The 20,862-nt window shown below is 40.5% G+C and overlaps 1 protein-coding gene across 6 annotated transcripts in view; it reads left to right on the top strand.

Annotated features, from left to right (window-relative positions):
- The first annotated feature begins 13,248 nt into the window (after positions 1 to 13,248).
- Positions 13,249 to 20,862, top strand: part of CPSF6 (cleavage and polyadenylation specific factor 6) — a 32,629-nt gene continuing 25,015 nt past the window's right edge. For all 6 annotated transcript variants that reach the window (XM_075551308.1, XM_075551307.1, XM_075551306.1 and 3 more), the window contains exons 1-2: positions 13,249 to 13,380; positions 20,526 to 20,735. In XM_075551308.1, the coding sequence (XP_075407423.1) occupies positions 13,321 to 13,380; positions 20,526 to 20,735 (270 nt within the window). In that variant the 5' untranslated portion in view covers positions 13,249 to 13,320. The remainder of the gene's footprint in view (positions 13,381 to 20,525; positions 20,736 to 20,862) is intronic.

The raw sequence follows: 20,862 nt of genomic DNA, 5'->3' as shown, positions 1-20,862 counted from the left end.
TGACCTTAATGTCATGACTCAAAATGAAGTTGGGGATCCCACTGCACACCATAGTCTTCCATGAACCAGGGCTGTAGAAGATAAGGTCTAACCAAGGCGTCATCTTTGTCTTTCTGGTCCAAGATAGCTCACCAACACGTCTACATTTCATCATGCCCCTCCTGAGGCCCGGAGAGAGTGGGAAAGGGGCAGGAGGACGTGCTGCTCCACTTCATAGACACAGAAGTTGCACATTTCACTTCCATTCCCATCTTATTGACCAGAGTTTCATATAGGGATTCTGCTAATGACCACAGAGTTATAAAATGTACTATTTATCATGGGCAGTTCAAGACTAGCTAAGATTTCTATTACGGTAGAAAAGGTCTGGTGGCACAATGGTGAAGCATTTGGCTGCTAACCAAAAAAGTCAGTGATTTGAAGCCACCCAGCAGCTCTGCAAGAGAGAAGACCAGGTGGTCTGCTCCTTGAAAGACTCTTTGTTGGTGTTGTCAGAGGTCAACAAGTCAGTTCTCACTCAGCGTGACCCGATAAATAGGGCAAGACACCGGACACCGTCAGGTCCTGCGCCATCTCTACAATTGTTCCTATGTTTGAATCTATTGTTGCAAGCACTGCATCCATGCATTTCCTTGTGGGTCTTCCTCTTTTCTGATGCCCCCTGCTTTACCAAGGATGTTGTCCTTCTGCAGGGACTGGTCTCTCCTGATGACATGGCCCAAGTCTGCGAGGCAGTCTTGCTGCCTTGCTTCTTGAGAGCATTCTGGTTGTATTTTGAACATAGATCTGTTTGTTCTTTTGGCAGTCCATGGTACCTTCAATATTCTCCCCGAGAACCATCATTCCAATTCATCCATTCTTTGTCAGTTGTTTTTGTTTTTATTCAATGTGAAACTCTCACGTGAATATGAAGCGTTTGAAAATACCACAGCTTGGGTCAGGCGCACTTCAGTCCTCAAAGTAAACTCCATGCTTTTCAATACTTTAAGGCAGGGGTTCTGTGGGTCACGACCCCGTTGGGGGTCAAACAGCCATCAGCCTAGGACCATCAGCAAACACATCAATATTTCACAAGATAGAATTACATATTGTTTTGTGATTAATCACTCTGCTTTAATTATGTTCAATTTCTAACAATGAAAATACATCCTGCATATCAGATATTTACATTATGATTCATAACAGTAGTAAAATTATAGTTATGAAGTAGCAATGAAAATAATGTTATGGTTGGCGGTCACCACAACATGAGGAACTGTGTTAAAGTGTCGTGGCATGAGGAAGATGGAGAACCACTGCTTTAAGGTCTTGTGTGGCTGATTTTCCCAATGCCACTCATCTTTTGCTCTCAACTGCTGCTTTCATGAGCATTGATTGTGGACCCAAGCAAGACAAAATCCTTGACAACTTCAACCTTTAATCTGTTTTTCATGATGTTCTTTATTGGTCCAGTTGTGAGGATTTTGGTTTCTTTACATGCAGCTGTGATCCACAGTGAAGGTTGCAATCCTTGATCTTCATCAGCAAGTGCTTCAAGTCTTCCTCACTCCCTGCAAGCAAGAGTGTGTGATTTACATATCAAGCGTTGGTAATAAGCCTTCCTCCAATCCTGATACAGCATTCTACTTCACATTATCCAGCTTCTCTCATTATTGGCTCAGCATACAGACAGATTAATGGTGAGAGGACACAGTCGGGGTGCACACATTTTCTGAGTTTGAACTATGCACACAAGTCCTTTGTTCTGTTAGACAAACTGCCATGCGCAGGGTCTGCCTGAGCACAGTGAGGTGCTCTGGGATCCCCATTCTTCTCACGGCCATCCATAGTGGGTCGCGATCCACACAGGTGAATGCCTTGGCATAGTCAAAAAAACACAAGTAAACTTCTTTTGGTATTCTCTGTTTTCAGCCAAGATCATCCTTTTTCTGGGCCCTTCAGTGAATCTGGCCCGAACCTCTGGCATCTCTCTGTCAATGTACCTCTAAAACCTTGTTGGATGATCTTCAGAAAAATTTTACTTTCAAGTGATATTAATGACATTGTTCTATAATTTGAGCATTCTTTTGGTTCACCTTTCTTTGCTATGGGTACACATATGGATCTCCCCCAGTCAGTTGCCCAAATAACTGTCTATCAAATTTTTTGGCATAAAATGAGTGAGTGCTTCAAGTGTTTCATTGGCTGTCATAGGTGATACATTTCAGTTGGTATTCCATCAATTCCTAGGTCTTTGTTTTTGGCTAATGCTTTCAGAGCATAAAGATTACAACATGGGATATCTTACAGGGAAGATTTGCCCCGTCCTATCAGATTAGTGTGAGTTGGAATCAACCCAATGACATACAACAACAATAATGATAATGAAATAAGAAAAAATGATATAGGAAGCACCAATAATCTGTGCTATTATGTTAGACCGAGTTGACTGGAGAAAAAAAATTCAGAACACTCATATATGTGTAAGAGAGAGCTTTATATCAAAAAACAATTGTATATTTAGAAAATATACCAGCCTCGTCCAGATCAAGCTCATGAGTCTGATATTAACCTATCTGTCTGATACTCAGCCATAAATTCCTCTTCAAACTCACACAGCACAAGCAGTGATGCCAAAAATCAGGAAGATCACAGACTGGAGGGTGGAAAATCTTGTGGATCTAATGCCTGTAGCAGCCTCTCAGTGCTGGCTCCTCCAGTTCTGAGTCTGGCTCCTCAACAGGAAGGTGAAGCAGACAAAGAGCGTGACCCACCTCCAGGGGAAAGAGAAGAAGTTCCCAGAATCCTCATTAGAAGGCCAAGCCTAAAAGGAGGTATCATCAACCTGTGACCTGATTGACGGACTAGACCACACCCCTCTACTTATGTATCAAGTTGATATGAAATTATATAACTACCATAGCAATAATATAAAAAATTTGATGCTTCTTGCACACATTACTTTCTCCTTGGTGGTCCAAGTTCTGAATATTTTGTTAAAAATAAATTGAATCCCCATATCATTATGTTCACTAGGAGGTCATGATTACTCAGGAATCTATCCATCACCAAGGATAGCTGTTGTAAGCAGAAAACACATAGCCCTCTATGGCTAAATCTTAATCCCCATAGGCTCTGAATTTGTTACCTTATAAAATGACAACATTTTGTATGAAGGATTACATGCAAGAGTTTGAGATTGAACTATTATCCTAGAATATCCAAGTGTAAGAGGGAGGCTGAAGAGAGAAGCAGAGAGAGATTTTTTACTACAAAGAAGACCTTAGAGTGAAATGATGAGAGTAGGACCCACCCACATTGCTGGCTTTGAAAATGGATGGCAGGGGCCACGAGTCAAGGAACATGGGCTGATTCCAGAAACGGGAAAAGGTAAAGAAAAAGAGTCTCTCCTGTAGCCGCAAAAATGGAACACAGACCTGATGACACATTGCTTTTGTGTCTATTTTTAATTTAACCTCTCAAACTGTAAAATAATTTAAAAGTGAAGAAAGAGCTACAAAGTTCATAACAACTTGTAACAAGCTGCTGAAGTAACAATGAAATAATTGTTCTATAGATATAGATTTTTGAAGAAAACTATTCTGAAGAATATAATCAGTACATGGTCAATGAATAATTTGCTGTCTTTCTTTGTAGTTAGAATCATTCAAGAAAAAAATAGATTCATATCGCATTAACAACTTATTCCAAAAAAAATAGCAATTGTTCCAGCATCATAAGTGAAAACTTGTGAGCAACCTAACTATTCAAAGGACACTAAACAAACCTTATTTGAGCATTCCAATATATCTCTAGGAATAATTATTCACAACAGCAAAAATTTCTTATTTTGTAGCAAATGGAAAAGCAAGGCAAAAAAATAATACACATGCATAAATAAACTTGAGGTAAAAACCACAGAGTGGATAATATTCCTTAAAGTGATAAAAAGCATATCTATGTTAGGGTAGATTGACTAGAGAAGCAAATCCAGAGATACTCATATGTGTGTAAGAGAGAACTTTATTTCAAGCAGTAATTAATTACATATCAGGAAAGGATCCCAGCCTAGTCCAACTCAATTCCCTAAGTTCCTCTTCAGACTCACCCAGTGACATGCAATGATGCAGACAGCAGGAAGATCACAGGCTTGTGGGTGCAAAGTCTTGCGGATTCAAAGTCAGTGGAAAACATCGAGGGGCTCTAGCAGTTCTAAGGGGATGAACTGCAAGCAAGAAGGAAGGAGAAAGGAGAGAGATAGAGAGAGAGAGAGAGAGAGAGAGAGAGAGAGAGAGAGAGAGAGAGACCTCCAAAGAGCTATATGTCTCAGTTGCACCTCCAGGGGACATCATTAAGCTGCCACCTGATTGACTCCATCCTTACAAGTGTTCCTGTATCTTCAAGTTGATATGAAATTGTGTAACCACCACAATATCTATTGATGAAGAATTATATTTACATTATATCCTTGGATTAAAAGGAAGGATACATTATGATCCTGTGTTTTTAAAAGCAACTGTATTTTTAAATATTTACAATTCTGTTATCTTTTCATTTCATTTTTCCATGAACTTTTTGAAGCAATGAAATATCTGGAAGGATATGTGGAATGTTTATAAGATTATCCCTGTCTATAAGGTGAATTTTTACACTCCCCTTTTTGAAACCTCAGCATTGTGTAAATTTTTCTATAATTACTCAATATCAATTGCTCTTGGAAAAAAATGCACAATTATTTTCCATCTGGGGGGAAAACAAACAAGACAAAGGAAAATACTCATATTTTATTACTTATTTTCTTTATACTTTTTACGCATGCCAAAATTTTTCAGAAGACACATTACTACTTTGCCTTCACTGTTGTTTTTGATCATTTCAATTCTTTTTTATCTGACGTCAGCTTATCCATTGTATGGCGTTTCTGAACTGGACATTCCCCTATTGCCCCTCTAGATCCACTTTTCTAGCCGTCTCTGCCCTGCTCTTTTGCCTCCACAGGGTTACTTTAGTGTATGACATAGCTGAGAGCGCTTGCCCTCTGAAATCTCATTGGGCTCAAGAATAGGGGACTCGCTCAGGGAAGCGAAGGTCAAAGCCTACTGCTGTGGTGTTGATTCTGCCTCTTGGTGACCCCATGTCTTACAGAGTATGTCTGGTCCACAGGGTTTCTTGGCTGTCATCTTTAAGGAAGCCAGCTGTTGGCCAGACTTTTCTTCCACCGAGTGTCACTACCAACTACAAGGCTAACAGCCTGTGCAGACCAATGGCAAGTCAGAGGGAAATAATGCCAGAGGGAAATATTTTCTCCTCAGGCTCTCTGTTGTGTGCTTCTACTGAAGGCTACCAACACATCTCGGGGACTGGAAACTGATTGTTCTCTGCGTCCCTTCTCATTCCTCTCTGTTGTTGTCTCTGCAGTGCTTCCTCCAGCCGGATTAGCTTCTCTTAACCGTGCCTTATAAGCAGTTACTTTATTACACTCTCCTCCATTTTCCCATGGAGTATGCCACCTATTTCTGCCAACTTCTGACTGACACATATTCACAGGGAAACTTGAAGTATTATTTGTTCTTCCAAGAATTACTAGCTTCCCCAGTTCTCACACTACACACACAGAGTCTTTGAGTTTATGCTTTTAAAGTCTTTGCCTCAAAGGCTGGCACAGACTACTATGTATTTAATAATTATTGGTTCCTTTCCATTCTTCTAACTGCCAACTTTATTCCCGATTTGAAGTAGGTATTATTGCCCCCATTTTTCCCCAGCAGGTCTCACTGAAGTTACATAAATAAACAAATATGCCATTTTGAAGACCAAGGTGTGCTTAATCCAAGTCATGGTATTTTTCAAACACCTTTACATATGCAAATGCTAGACAATAAATAAAGAAGGCTAACAGAATAACTGATGACTTTGAATTATGGTGTTGGTAAATTCCTTACTTATCTAGTGCTGTTAGAACAAAAATATAAATTAAATGTATTCTCACACAATTTGTGAGGCTAGAAGTCCAAATTCTGAGTGCTGGTCATGGAGAAAACCTTTCTTTTTCTGCTCTGGGAAAAGGTCCATATTTGCTTTCGGCATCTGTAGGTGTAGCATTCCTTAGGGATTTCCTCCCTTGGACCTAGGAGCTTCCTATTAGGGACCCAGATCCATAGAACTAATTCCATTTCTGATTCTTTCTGGTTTTTCCAATCTTTGCTCTTTTCTTTGTCCGTTCACCTCTTTTAAAGTGAAAGGTGTTGTAGGCCTCATCCCAGGGAAACTTCCCTTACATTGGATTAGGGCTTGTTGCATCCCATCTGGGATAGTTAAGCTTGGCCGGACCAGGATTTTCAGTGGTTTGGCCTAGTAATCCCCTACGATGGAACCTAACATAATGTAATCAACTTTGTGGTGGGATTTGCTGCGAACAGTCAAGCAGTGTTGGAAGACTTGGGAGAATGTAACCTCTTTCTTCAGTTCACTGCCTGAGGCCATTGAAAGGCATCTTCTTCAGGTTGTGCCTCGATGACTATATAAGTGCATGCTGTGGGGAAGCTGGTTTACTTTTTGCTGTCTGGGTCTGGATCCTGCATCTGGCCTATCCATCTCCAGTTTTGGGATTTGAGCCAATAGCCTACGAAATTACCTGCCAATTCCAGGAATCAGCAGCAGCCTACTGTATAACCTGCCAAACTTGGGTTCATTGGCCTCTTTAGTCAGAAGCCTGACCTTCTGACCCTGGATTCATCTTCCTCTGCAGTATATGGTATTCCTCCTAATCGTGGCTTCATCGGCCCCCGAACTATGCAAGTTAGGAGAAGTTTCCAGCTTAGCATCTGACCCACAGATATGATATCAGATTGGATTTACCCACTTCTCTACCCTAAGAGCCATCTTTTTGACATAGATTTCTTTCTATATGTACACATATATAAGCATCACACATATATAAGCATCACACATATATAAGCATCACACATATATAAGCATCACTGGTTTTGCTTCTCTAGAGAACCCTGCCCAACACCGCATCCTTAATCCTTTCATAGGCTTATCACATCAGTTCACATCATGGACACCTTATATACCTGCCAAACTACTAAGAATTATGGCTCAGTGAAGTTGACACATTTTAAGGGGACATAGTTTAACCAATGACAGCAAATAATGTAAAATATAGCATGGACTACTAGGAGAACAAGCTAATCTTGGAAAAAGCTTTTTACAAGTGAGGATGACAAGACTTCCTCTCATATACTTGGGACATGTTATTAGGAGGAACCAGTCTCTGTAGAAGGACATACTGTTTAGTAATATAGAAGATGAGAGGAAACAGAGGAAGAGCTTCAAGCAGGCGGATTCACAGTGTCTTCAGCAATGGGTTCAAAGAGCAACTCCTGAGGATAGCACAGGGCCAGGCCGTGTTTTATTATATGGTACACTGGGGTTGCTGAGTGAGAATGGACTTGCGGGCAACTAACAACTTTTGCAGCAAATGGCACAGTACAGTCTTAAAGCAAGATGTTTCATTGTATATTATCATTCAGTTTCTCACTATAAACCAAAATCACTGCCATTGAGTCAATTGTGACTCATAGGGAGCCCATAGTACAGGATAGAGCTATTCTTTTTGGGTTTCTGAGACTATAACTGTTTACAGGAGTAGAAAGAAAGCCCTGTCTTTTTCCCATGGAGCAGCTGGTGGTTTCAAAATGCCAACCTTTGAGATCACAGCCCAATGCTAAACCACTACACCAGCAAGGCTTCGCTTTTCACTACAGCTTGGTATAATTTTCTTTGCATTTATATCTCTCAGCACTGACTACTATTAGTGGTAGTCTCCGCACAGTAGTTACATAAAAAGTATCTGTTGAAGAGTGAAATAAATTGTTACCACTCATATATTTGTTATCACGCAAGTTTCAAGAAAGGGAAACTGTAGGAGTTCTAATTTTGAGCCTCTTTCACTCCATGAGAAGGGTTTGTTTATGCTGAAAAATACTTCCAGGATATAGTTATGTTCCTTGCTGAGATCCGGTCTTCATAGGGACATTGCTACCCCTCACATGGCATTTCAACTTAGCAATTTCCAGAAACACTTAGTACAGTGGGTCCCAACCTTCCCCATGCCATGACCCTTTAATATAGTTCTTCAGATTGTGGTGACACCCAACCATAAAATTATTTTCATTGCTACTTCATAACTGTAAGTTTGTTACTGTTATGAATCATAAAGTAAATATCTTATATGCAGGATGCATTTTCATTGTTACAAATTGAATATAATTAAAGCATAGTGATTAATCACAAAACAATATGTAATTATATATTGTGAAATATTAATTTCTAATTTCAAATAAATTAAATTTCACCTTGAAGCATGGTGTAGCATGGGAAACAGTCTTAATATAACAACAGTAAACTACATTTCGACATTTTGAGACAGTAAGCATAAAAAGTCAACATCAGTGTGAAGGTTGAGATAGCTTCTTTCTCACCAGATCAGAAATTCTCAGGGCAGTCTTTGCAAGAGCACAATAAACATCATCTTCCACACAAGTCTACTTCTGTATTTAGATTTGATAACCAACAAGCTGGAAAACCCAGTTTCACAAAGATATGTTGCTGGAAATGGAATAAAAAGGTGAAACACAGTCTCAGACAGAACAGGATATGACTGCAAACACTTGATCCAGAATTTTTGTGATTGGCATTGTAGAGAAATCAATTCTCGCTGCATTGCTGTTAATAAGCTCAATGAACTCCTCTTGTGCTCTCTCAGGAACATCTTCAACTTTGACTGTGAATAGGCTTGTGGCAAGTGCAAATGGGGTGTCAGGTAGATTTGGAAAGTATGATGAAATTTCATCTACATGCATGTGCAAGTGTTCTTTCACAGAAATTATCATTGCAATTCTTTTGTCTGGTTTAATGTAATGTTTCTCAAAGAAAGCAGATAAGGTAGGCAACATGTAAATTTATTTTCATCCAATTTGTTTTGTCAAAGCTGAAATTTCATTGGGAATGATCAGATCTTTTCAGACAAATCGAAGCATGTTGCATTTGATCTTTGCAGTGATCGATTGAACTCATTCAAGATGGCAAAGATGTCAACCAAGTAAGCCCTTTTCTGCAGTTCACGGTTATCACTGAAAAGCGCTTACAACTGCGGTCTTGCTTTCTGATTAAAAAACGTGTAGAGGTCATCACGAAGCTCTAAAACACATTTTAAAGCTTTTCCTCTCGACAACCATATCACTTCCCAGTGTGAAATAGCAGAGCATTATTTGGTGCATTCCACTCGTTGCACAGTTGCGAAAATAGTCCACTGTTTAAAGTGCTCACCTTTACAAAATTGACAGAATTTATGACGCTTTTCATTACTTCTTGTAACTCTTGTGGCAGTGTCTTCATTGCTAATATTTGCCGATGAATCACACAGTGAGTTCTGATGACTTTTGGTGACTCATTCAGTTCCAAACGTTGAAATCCAGATCCACATCCTAGCATAGCTGGAGCACCATCTGTGCAAACACCACAAACCTTTTCTGAAGATCTTGTGCTCTTTAAGAAATGAACCAGCTGTGTCAAATGCATCACGTGCAGTAGTTATCATTTCAAGAGGTTTGCAAAAAAGAAACTCATCTTTAAACTCACCATCACGAATATACCTCACGTAAACCAGTAACCGTGAACAGATGGCTAGATGCTAAAGATTAGAAGTGGAGCAGATTTAATTTCCTGGATTACCTGATCAAGAATATCAGCAGACATGGCATCTATTCCTTTGCAGACAGTGTCATTAGATAATGAAATTGTACTCAATTTCGTACAAATTCATCTCCAATCATAACTTAAACAATATCTTTGGCTGTTCCTCAGCAATGGTATGAGGTTCCATCGCTCTGGTGGTTCTGAGTGCCACCAAATATGAAGCTTCAACAGCTGCTGCATTTTGTTTGTGGTACTTGCCACCAATGTCAAGTCTGGCTTTGAGTCCATCAGCGTTGCTTCTAAAATAGTTGGTACCCTTGCTGGCAAAGCTCTGATGCTTGCTATCAAAATGGCATTTTAGAGAGTTTGGCTTCATAGATTTGGCTGATAGAACTCCACAACATAAAACACACCGTGGTTTCTCAATTCCTGCTGTCATTATTGAGGTGAAACCACACTGTAAAAAATCCTCACTGCAAAGAATGTACAGATGTGCTTTACCCACTTGATATATGTATGGATTGTGATAGGAGTTGTATGAGTCCCTAATAAAATGTTTTTTTAAAAAAAGAAATCACAGAAGAAATAGTAGGGCCCCAAGGGCTCAAATAGAAAGTAAATGCCTAGAAAATGATTATGGCAACAAATGTACAAATATGCTTGATATAATTGATGGATGGAATGTTATAAAAGCTGTAATATACCCCAATAAAATGATTTTAAAAAAATCCTCACTATATTTTCTTAATGTTTTTCTCTACATGACCCATTGTCATGGAATGGTTTGCTAATAAAATAATATATAATAATAGTTTTAATAATACAAAAGATGATACATGACATAGTTTAGTCAATACAGTTCATTAAAATTTCCTACAATTACCATTCTCTGTGTTGTTTTTACATACCTGTTACTATCAGAAAGGGGTAGTATTCACATCAACCACAGCTGAATATACAAAGACTGATCAGCATCCAGATTAAGTTCCCATGGTGCAGATATAAATATATATTTTTTCTTCTTAAATTTTTTCACCCCCCCCCCAATATATATTTTTTCACTAGATGATTTTGCAGTTCATGATTTTACATTTACCCTGTAATTATAATTAATGAAGTGTCGTTATGCTGGCTATTTGCATGTGGGCCTATCCGGATGTGGGTGGATCCACCTGGAAATGGATAGAGGAGCGGTGTCTCGGTTCCTAAAACCATGGGAAATAAGTGTTTTCCGATGGTCTTAGATGACCCCTGTGAAAGGGTCTTTCAACCCCCAAAGAGGTAGCAACCCACAGGTTGAAAACTTAGTACAAAGTAAAATCACTAGTGGCAAGTAATGCTTTTTTGTATGTCCATTGTATCTTTTTTTTGAATTCTCACATCATTTTCACTCAAGTAATCACTGTTAGAAACTAAGATAACAAATTGCTTTTCAAGTGTCCAGTGGCAATAATGTCAATGAAAGTTTTCCTAAGTAGTTTATGCCGATATTTTGATCTGTTTCACTAACTTTGGTTTCCGCCTTTTTCCAAGCTTGGTTCTAAGCCTTTCAGTCAATTCACTGATTTTTTTTTTAATAGGAAAAGAAACATTTATTTTAAAGAAAAAGAAATCCAAAATTATTTGCTAAAGGAACTCTGCATTTTTGTGATTACATTTATTGGAAGGGTGGGATAAAGATTAAAATGTCATTTAGTGTATAGTAGCAAACTAACATTTCAGGAATGGATGAATCCTTGGTTACAAGTTTACGTAGGGTTTTCTTCAGAATATAGCCTGCATTCAAGAGGCTACTGTTTTCCCCTCTGAATAGATTCTTGGCTTCAGCCAACTATCAACAAAGTGGCAATTAGCACAACACAGTCACCAGCACTTGGAGCATTGAATATTCCATTCCATTGTTGTATATATCTCTTCATACGTCTCTGCATCAATTTCCATAGTAGTCAGTTTCTTCCACATCACCCAATATCATGTATTTAAATGCCGATCATAAGCATGCAATCTTAGTCGGAGCTCTGGGTCATTTAGCATTTTCACATGAATGTGTTCATCCGGGTGAGCGGGCGGAATGAGATCCAGAAGCTCCTCCACTGTGCTGGTCGTTTGTTACTGGCCCGCTGTTTCAGAGCTTGATCACTGATGTTCTTACAATGCATTCCCTTTTTGTTTATGTGAGTTTATTGCAGCTGGGTGCATTCTGAATGGTATATTAAAAACTGCCGTTTCCTAAGGTTCAATCTAACAAAATTTGGTCAGAGGAACTGCAGTGCTTGAAATGTGGAGTTGATTAAGCCAAGGAGGTACCATGGAAGGTTTTAGGCGCTGCTGACACATTAATTTAAAAACTGCTCTCATTTTTCATCGGGAGGGGCTCTTCCAAAAAGCACCACGCAAGCACTTCACATATTATCTCATTTAACTCACCATCATCCTTCATGAAGTAAACGTAATCACCCCAACAGTAAAGTCTAAGTTTGAAGATGAGAGAGGTTATGCAATGCGACTTTATGGTCATCTAACTCTTAAACTATCCGAGAAAAAGTTCTACTCAGTTCACCAGATTTGTCCAATTAATGTCTAAGGATTTGCCACCACATCCAGGGCAAATATTCCTTGGATTTATCACCGTCGGAATGACTTCTGGCTAGTCTGTAACTTAGGAAACACATTTTAATTTAGTGTTTTTTTAATGGGTTAAAAACAAAGAATGGGGATGGCTTCAAACTCAAGCGATATTTTTAAATAGTTGATTGACCATGTTAATCACACAGGTTTTATTAGGCCTCACATTTCTCATCTTTAAAATAAGGTGTTTGGACCCCATGACACATTTTCCGGTTCCTTTACTGCGGGGGAGTGGGGGGGAGCTTTTAAGAAAGAAGTCCTTTGGCTCAAGATTTGAACTACGTCTTCCAGAAAGAGCCAAGTGCAGATCTGAGGGGAAAGTGAGGAGCTATGAATGGAGGGTGGAGGTGGGGTTACGAGAGAAGACAATGACTGGAGCTAGAAAGAGAAACAACAATAACAAAAAAGGAGCCTAATCGTTTGCAGACCACTCAAGATAACCAAAAGAGAATAGCCCCTGTTTATAAGGTTAATCAAACTCCGCAGGTCTTTGAAGAATGCAGCGATAAGCCCCAGTTCTTGCTCTCAAGGCGCTCACCGAAAGCCTAAGGATTGTATCGCAGACCGTCGGAACCGACAACGTCCGTCTCTGGACGCACGGGCCGAGAAGCTGAAAAATGCATCTGACCAAACAGAACGCTTGAATGTGCCACAGGCCGTCCGCGAAAAGGCCACCTCTGGAAACAACGGGGACGGCGCGGCGCGGCGGAAGCGCCACTAGGATGTGGGGATCGCGCCCTCGGCCCCGCGGGCCTCCCCCCGACACACAAAAGCAGCTGCCCGGTGGCCCCCGGCGCCCAGCGCTTCCTCCGAGCCCGCCGCCCAGCGCCCGGGCTGCGGGCGCGCCCCCGCCCCCTCCCCGGCCCCCTCCCCCGCCCCCTCCCCCGCCCCCGTCCCCTGAGCCTCGGAAGTGACGCAGCGCGCCCCGCCCCCGCCGCCAGATCCGCTGCTGCTGCCGCGGCGGGCGGACCTGCAGGAGGCAGCGGCGGCGGCGGCCGAGGCCGAGGGAAGATGGCGGACGGTGTGGACCACATAGACATTTACGCGGATGTGGGCGAAGAGTTCAACCAGGTACGTGAGGGCCCCGGGCCCGCGCCGCCGAAGCGGCCCGCGCCGCCGCCCGGACGCTGACCCGGGGCCCGCCGCGGCCCGCGAGCCGGCGGGCTGCAGACCGTGCGCCCTGTGCCGCCGCCTCCGGGCCGCGCCGCCCGGCCGTGCGCCCCTCCCCCGCCCCCCGCCCGGCCGCGTCGTGTCGTGTCGCAGGCCGCGGGCGCTGCGGCCTGCCGCCGTGCAGCCGCCGCCAACAATGGAGAGCGCGGGAGGGGCGGGCGGGCGCTTCCCGCCGCGCTAGGCCGGGGCGGCGGGGCCGCGTGTGCGCGGCGGGCAGAGCGAGCCGCCGCGGGGCCTGAGGAGGAAGCCCCGGCGCGGCGCGCGACCCCGCCGCTCGGGCTCCGATTCCTCCCGTCGCTCCATCTTGTCTCCCTCCCTGCGCACGGTCGCCTCTTGGAAGGCCGCGTTCACGGCCCTTTGTATCGCGCGCGCCCGCTTCCCGGGCGCTCCTGCTCGCGTTTGCGACAGGTTTCCGCGTGGCTCCCTCCTCCTCCTCCTCCTCCTCCTCCTCCTCCTCCTCCTCCTCCCCCCCTCCCGCTCTCCGAAGGCGGGTTCGTTGTGGGCGCGTTTGCAACAAGTCCTCTGACTTGGGGAGCCGCGGGTCGTGTGTACGCGCGGGCGCCGCCGAGGCCCGTTTTCGGGGGGCGCTTAGCCTTTGTGGTGAGCAATACCTGCGAGGACGGCTTGGGCCCAGGGACTCGAAGCGCCCGGCGGGAAGGAACACAAAGATGGAAGCGCCCTCAGCGGTTACCCGGGGAGCGAGCAGCGGATTGAAAATGAAGCCGTTCGCCCCAATTTCTTACGCCGTGTTGTGAGCAAGACGCGTCACTGTGTCGTCTTTTTTTTTTCTTCTCCCCCCGAAAGGAAAATGCTCCAACATGCCTTCCGTGAACTCTGCGTTTACGTGGGAGGGATTAGAGAAAGCGAGGCGGCAAGGTTTATTTTTTATTTTCCCACTATCCCACAGGCCGCGGTTGCCTCGGAAGAATAAACCGCAGGGCAATGATGCCGGATGGCGGGCAGCCGTGCAAAAAATCTAGTCAGTAGTGACGTTTAAACGCCAAGCCCGCCATTCACATCCATGCTGTATTTTGTGTGGTAATACCTTTGAACGAGTTAAATTGTGCCTAACGAAATACGAAATGTAGAGCACCTAAAAGCGTGATTCTTTTTTTCTATTTTCCAGGTTCGTATGAGAAGCTTAATAAAATTCTGCAATTTAATGTGTGTCTAACCTTTCCCCACCCCTTATGGACCTTAGGTGTGATTATGGGGTCAAGAGTTTTAAAAACGACATCACTGAAGTCCTATCTTTGGCTTGTCAAAAGTGGCTTAGTGCCTCCCTGGTTTTAATATTAGGAAAGAAAAAAACATGCAATTGTTACTGTCATAAAAACTGAGCATATCTAAATGTAACTCATTGCCATCACCTTATTAAACATGTTCTTACTCTGCTTACATTTTGGGTGTATGTGATGTCTTAGTTTGTCATTTGAAAATTAGAAAATTTCCCTCAGTGCTCCACAATGAATGCTGTTTAAAATTACGGTCAGTAGACAAAGAACTCTAGGAAATTTCTTTTATTCTTTATTGAAGGAGACTAACATTCCATACTTGCAAGTACAGGAACAGTTGGTTTTCAGAAGGGTCTTCATTGGTTTCAGCATCTTTTTAGACATCAGAGCTTTCTTTAGGCCCTCTTTTTGAGATACAGTTAATCTTTAACATATTAATTTGGGAGGGACATAACTCTTTACTGGATGGAGTGGTGCTTTCTTAACCCTGTGCAGTAAGTGGTGATTGAACAGGAGGTAAGAAAAGATGAAAATTTTGTGACTTTGATGAGGGATTATTTTATGGGGTTCTTTTTAAAATAACCTATGCTTTCACTTGTAACTGTAGCATTATATCTCACACGTGGTTCTATAATTTTATGGGTAAAATATACCTCTAAACGAATGAGGCAAACAGGGTGACAAATTTATTAAGTAGTGGCTCTGGCTTTTACATTTTGCATTTCATTGGCTTCTGTGACCTGCTTGCTGTAATGACCTACATTTTTTTAATGTCCACAAAAGTATGTTTATTTTCAATGTTCATCTCTTTTTTTAATGCTGTTATCATTAGACTTGATGGCAGGGAGTGAGATCATTGAAGTATTTTTCCGTAACTTTTATCAGAATTAGAAGCAACCACAAAATAATTACTGATTTAATTTGTACTACCCTCTTTGTTACTAGTTGATGACCTTATTTTTTACTACAGTTACTTCATTAAACTATAGGGCTTATTGTGGTTGAAAAACTTAGCTTACAAATTATTAGCCAGTCATCTTTTTGGCTTTCAAATGACTAAACAGTTTTAAATATTTTTGGTCTTCATTGTGAGCTGCGTTTTTCATTGCATTTGTGTTCTTTCTTACAATTAAAAGTAAGGCTTAAGTTTAGGAGGTGCATATCTTGGTAATGCACACTATTGTCTTTAAGAAATATTGAATCTTTCAATTGTTTTAGGAGAAACTTTAATTGGTTTTTGAAAAGGGTCCGAATAAGACAAATGAAACTGTAGTAGAACGCCACTTTGTTCATCAGGTGAATTTAAGAAAGGAATAAATGGCTAGAGAAGGGGAGAAGGCACAAAGGGACTAGGCTGTTCTTTATGGGTGCCCTTTAGTTTATAAATTAGGTCTTTGGATGCCACCAAATAGAGATTGAGAACATTTGCCCTGGTGGAGGGGGAACTTGAATTGCCTCCAGCTCTCCTACATTACTTGAGTAGGAAAGTTGAGAAGAAAGCACTTTCTGTCTCGTTATATGGTGTATCAGTTTAGTTTCAACTGGGGTTTGTTCTCAGTGTGGTGGTTAGCCTAATATTTAGTGGTTATAGCACCTTCAAAAACATTTTTTCCTCCCCAAATGAAACTTAAGTTTGAAAACTTCAACTGTTTACAAGTGTGCTATATGCCAACACAAAGGACTGACTATAAGGGTCCTTACCTGAGCATGCTCTGTAGTAGGAATGAGAGACATCCAGGTAATTCTAACTTACTGAACTGTACATGTATGATGTGTATCTTTCTTTGTAAAATTTTTTGCTGGGGACTTGAAAATAAAAGACCTAGTGAATTCCAGAAAACTTACAATGTATATTGAAGTAGTGTGTATTTTGTTTATTTTGAGTGGGCGAGCAGTGGGTGGGTAAAAAGCACTTATTGTAGAATTTAGTTCTGGTCTGTAGTCCCTGAAAGCACTGTCAATTTAGTAATTTGACCAGCCAACTTTAAAATGAAGGGGTGTGTAAAGATAGTGACCAGAAAAAATGTATTTAAAACCATGGGCCTAGACATTCAAATAAGGCAGTCTACCTTTATTACGTGAGTCATAATTCTTATTTATGACTATCCAATATTTTAGTCAGTTATGGAAGAAAAATAAGTTTTATTGAACAAGTAGTGAAAGCTGGTTTCTACAAAAGTTATGTCTCAGAAAACTATTGGCTCCAAAACATCGATAGAAATGTTTAGGAGAGTTAGCATGCTTTAGTAGTTTTAGGTAATTAAATTGTCTATGAATTGCCCTAATTTTCACTGTATCTGATACACTTTAAAGTACCAAATTATTTGAGCTACTATAGGTATTATAAATTAATATCTCCTCAGAACATAATTGGACAAAACCAGGAAATGAAATATTTTAAAAAATAATAGTAGCTGCTATTGGCTATTGCATGATTAGTGTTCCTCTTCCTTGGTAGAGTGCAATCTGTGTGTGCAACCTGTGACTTTCTCCCTTGCTTGCATTTCCCTTAATGAACATGGCTGTTTAACACTTTTCATTATTTTTAAAAGTCGAGGCCCTTTGAAACAAGTACCCCTTTGCCTATATACCAAGGGTGGCACCAGGTAATCCAGGAATGGTACTAGTTACAGCTTTAGGACTGCCAAAAGCAGAATGGCAGAAGAGCTGTACTTAGACAACTCGTCCACGGTCATTATCCCAATAGTGATATAGGTAGCATACCTGCGATTAAATTTCATGGGTGAATGGTTAGGGGGAAACGTCTAGAAATATTCTTTGGGATAGGGGGCAACAGGAAGGATAATGGAAAAGTTGAGAAACACTGCTTTGAAGAAATAGAATTTCGGTCATTTCACTACTCATTTTAAGTGCTTTCTCTTGGATTTGACAGCAATTCTGTATTATGTTTAATCTTGAGACAATGTCTGTGCGTTTTGAATGATTATGCTGATTTAGAATAATAGGGAACAAAAAATTATTTGATGGCTTCATGAACAAATTTTAGGAACTATTAAAGAATTCTGTATAGCTCTTGGTGATTAGTTACTAAGAAAAGCAAATAGTTAAGATTGGTCAGCATTTGATAACTAACTAGAGGGGTACCGTTGACATTTTCATGTTTTTGAAAGGCATTAACATCTAAAGGTAATAGTGGAAAATACCTATGCATACAGACTTGGCGCCTTTGACCTTTTCTCTTTGACAAAATAGAAGCTTTTTTGTTTGCTTGCTTAATAGGCTTTCAGAGTTTATTTCATCTATATATGTGATACCCATTTTGCTTAATTGTGACTAAGGGTGTTTTCTTACAGTATTTACAGTTGAAATAGAAAGTTGGATGAGCTCTGCTGTTGTTTTTTTTAATGTGAAGAATAGGTGTGATCGCTGAAGCTAGAAATTTTGATATTACAAAAGACTGTTGAGTTGCATTTTTGGTAATGGTGGCAAATGTATCCAGATTCATTAATATTTTTTCACCAAGTCCAAATGCGTGTACTGTTGGGGCTAGGAGTATAGGCTGTGGCCTTGGATCAGAGTGAAGCTAACTAGTCCACATGGAGCTAAACCTCAGGACCATGGTCTCAATTAGCATCACACTTCAACCAATTGGATGCAATTCAACTACCAGACAAAATGGCTGATCCTAATATTGGTAGAATCATATCAATGTGGAAAATTGGTTGATGTCAACATAGGAATTCATGGACGGACAAAAATAGTAAGTGATTGTATTGCACCAGGTTAGTGTAGCTGCAATTAATGTTTGTAAATTATTGTCTGCTGTAAATAATTTCAGAAATTTACAACTAATGGAAAATCCAATGTGTTAACCTATTTTTTGTACATGAAAGCATAAGTTTAAATACCTTTATTAAAGTCCTGCTGTTAATAACCCTTGCATTCTTTTTTACTCTCCCTCAGACCACATATTGTGATTATAGTTTCTGCTGAGGAGGATGGCAACACAACTCCCTTTGAATAATAATAGTAACTCTACTTGATGTACAGAGCCGGATTGCAAGAGAGTTAAAGGGTCCACTACCCCCTATGGGAAGCTTTTTAATATCTTAGCTGTATGGAACCACTGTGCTGACCTACATCACCTGAAGCTTCAGCTATACTGAAACTTCATAATAAAGCTCACCCTCCTTTTTTCTTAATATTTATTGTCACTGCAATTTCAGCATGCTATTTTGTCTCGATTTTAAAAATTCTCTTTCAGTATTGCTGTACAAACAAAAATTACGGCATTTTTCAGTGACTTGTGGTCTTAGTTCCTGCCAATAGCTAAAGATGGCATTGTTTTCTCGTTTACCTTGAGGTTGTGAGCCCCTTACTTAATACATTTTATAAATGCATTCTACCTCATAATTGGTATATTGAGTCTGTTATATAACTAGCAAATTGGATAACTCAGTGTATGCAGATAACTACCTAAAGATGAATTTATTAAAAAAAATTCCTTTGGCTATGTGTATAGTTAGTGTGAACCTGTACAAGTTTTTTGTTTTTCTTTTTAAAAAATCTTACTATGGTTCCCTTCTGAATAACAAATCATGTTCTCTTGAGGCCTATAGAACAGTATTTCGTTGGATCAGTTTGTAGTTACAGATGCCTTTCGGGGGTCATTCTCTGTCAGTGCAGCAGTTGTTTCCTGGAACTACTCTTCCTTATATGTGTCACTGCATAGCCTCTTCTTAGTGAACTCGACCGATGGTCGACGATAGGAGCTTTGCACTCTTCCTTCACTGTTCTATTAACTGTCTCCTTCTTTCTTTCTCCCTGTCTCAAGTTTTCTCCATCGGAGTTAAACCAAGTACTTGCTAAAACACTGAATCAAGTACTAGTGGTAGAAAGGCCAGTAGGTGGGAAGGAAAAAGGGTAGAAATGGAGTTTTCCTCTACTGCATGATCAGTCAAGCCTGTGATCCCATATGGTACCAAAGGCAATGTAAACACTGTTCTGCGAACATGTTCACACCTCTTTTCCATTTTCCTGGTTGTTGCTTTTTGTCTAGGGTTGTAAGGGACAATTTACTAGCATTATGCTAATTGTTCTGGTGATACTCGGTGACATAACTTTATTATAGCCTTTCTTATTTGTTACTTTTACTAATTTAAGCATTGGCTTTGCAGACTGAATAATAGAACTTGCGGTAATAATTTGGTTTTATGTACATTTCATTCTCTTTCCCTTATTCATTTGCTGACATTTTGAATTATTTGTATACTCAGCATATGTTTGCTTCTCTTTGGCTTAAGTCACAGGTTATTCCCCTTTTTTCTAAAACAGCTTTCAGAGTTGAGAAGCAGATTTGAATACCATAGTAAATATTAGGTGTGATTTTTCTTTTGTCTAATAAATATTAGTTGTATTTTTCCGTGGTTGCATTAAAGACAATGAATGGGTCTGTTTTTTATTTGTGATGTTTTGTTAATGTCAAATGTACTTTTAGAAAGCCCAACTGATAAATATTGTTAATTTTACTTAAAGGAGTATTTTATTTCCCAAGGAAGGTTTGTTGCTTTGTTTTGTCTTCATCTTAATCACCCCCTCCCCAGAAACTACCTTATTATTTTACTGAAAATCAGTGGGAAAATAGGATTCCTCATGCAGAAATTTACTCTACAGGCATCATTTATGAGTACACCAATTGCATAAAGAGATTTGTCCTGAAATATTTCGACCTTTTTCCATCTTCTGTCAGATTTTTAAAACACACGAGTTAAGTGGACACCCATGTTCGTGGCTATTTAGTAGTGTTCTGACAAGTGTATAATAATGTAGAGCATTATTTCTGTACCTCAGGAAGCTGAGTATGGTGGGCATGATCAGATAGATCTGTATGATGATGTCATCTCTCCATCTGCAAATAATGGAGATGCCCCCGAAGACAGGGATTATATGGATACCCTCCCACCAACTGTTGGCGATGATGTTGGGAAAGGATCAGCACCGAATGTTGTCTATACATATACTGGAAAGAGAATTGCCTTATATATTGGCAATCTTACTTGGGTAAGTAGAGGTAACCTATTAATTAAATTATTGGTAATTGATTCTGGACTGCGTCAGCTGTTTTTTGTTTTCCCCTCAATATATAAATTTGAAGTCATTCAGTGTGCTTTTCTGTATATCCTTGTTT

The sequence above is a fragment of the Tenrec ecaudatus genome, chromosome 6 (assembly GCF_050624435.1).
Source record: "Tenrec ecaudatus isolate mTenEca1 chromosome 6, mTenEca1.hap1, whole genome shotgun sequence".
Taxonomy (NCBI): domain Eukaryota; kingdom Metazoa; phylum Chordata; class Mammalia; order Afrosoricida; family Tenrecidae; genus Tenrec; species Tenrec ecaudatus.
This window is presented reverse-complemented; position numbering and strand designations above follow the sequence as displayed.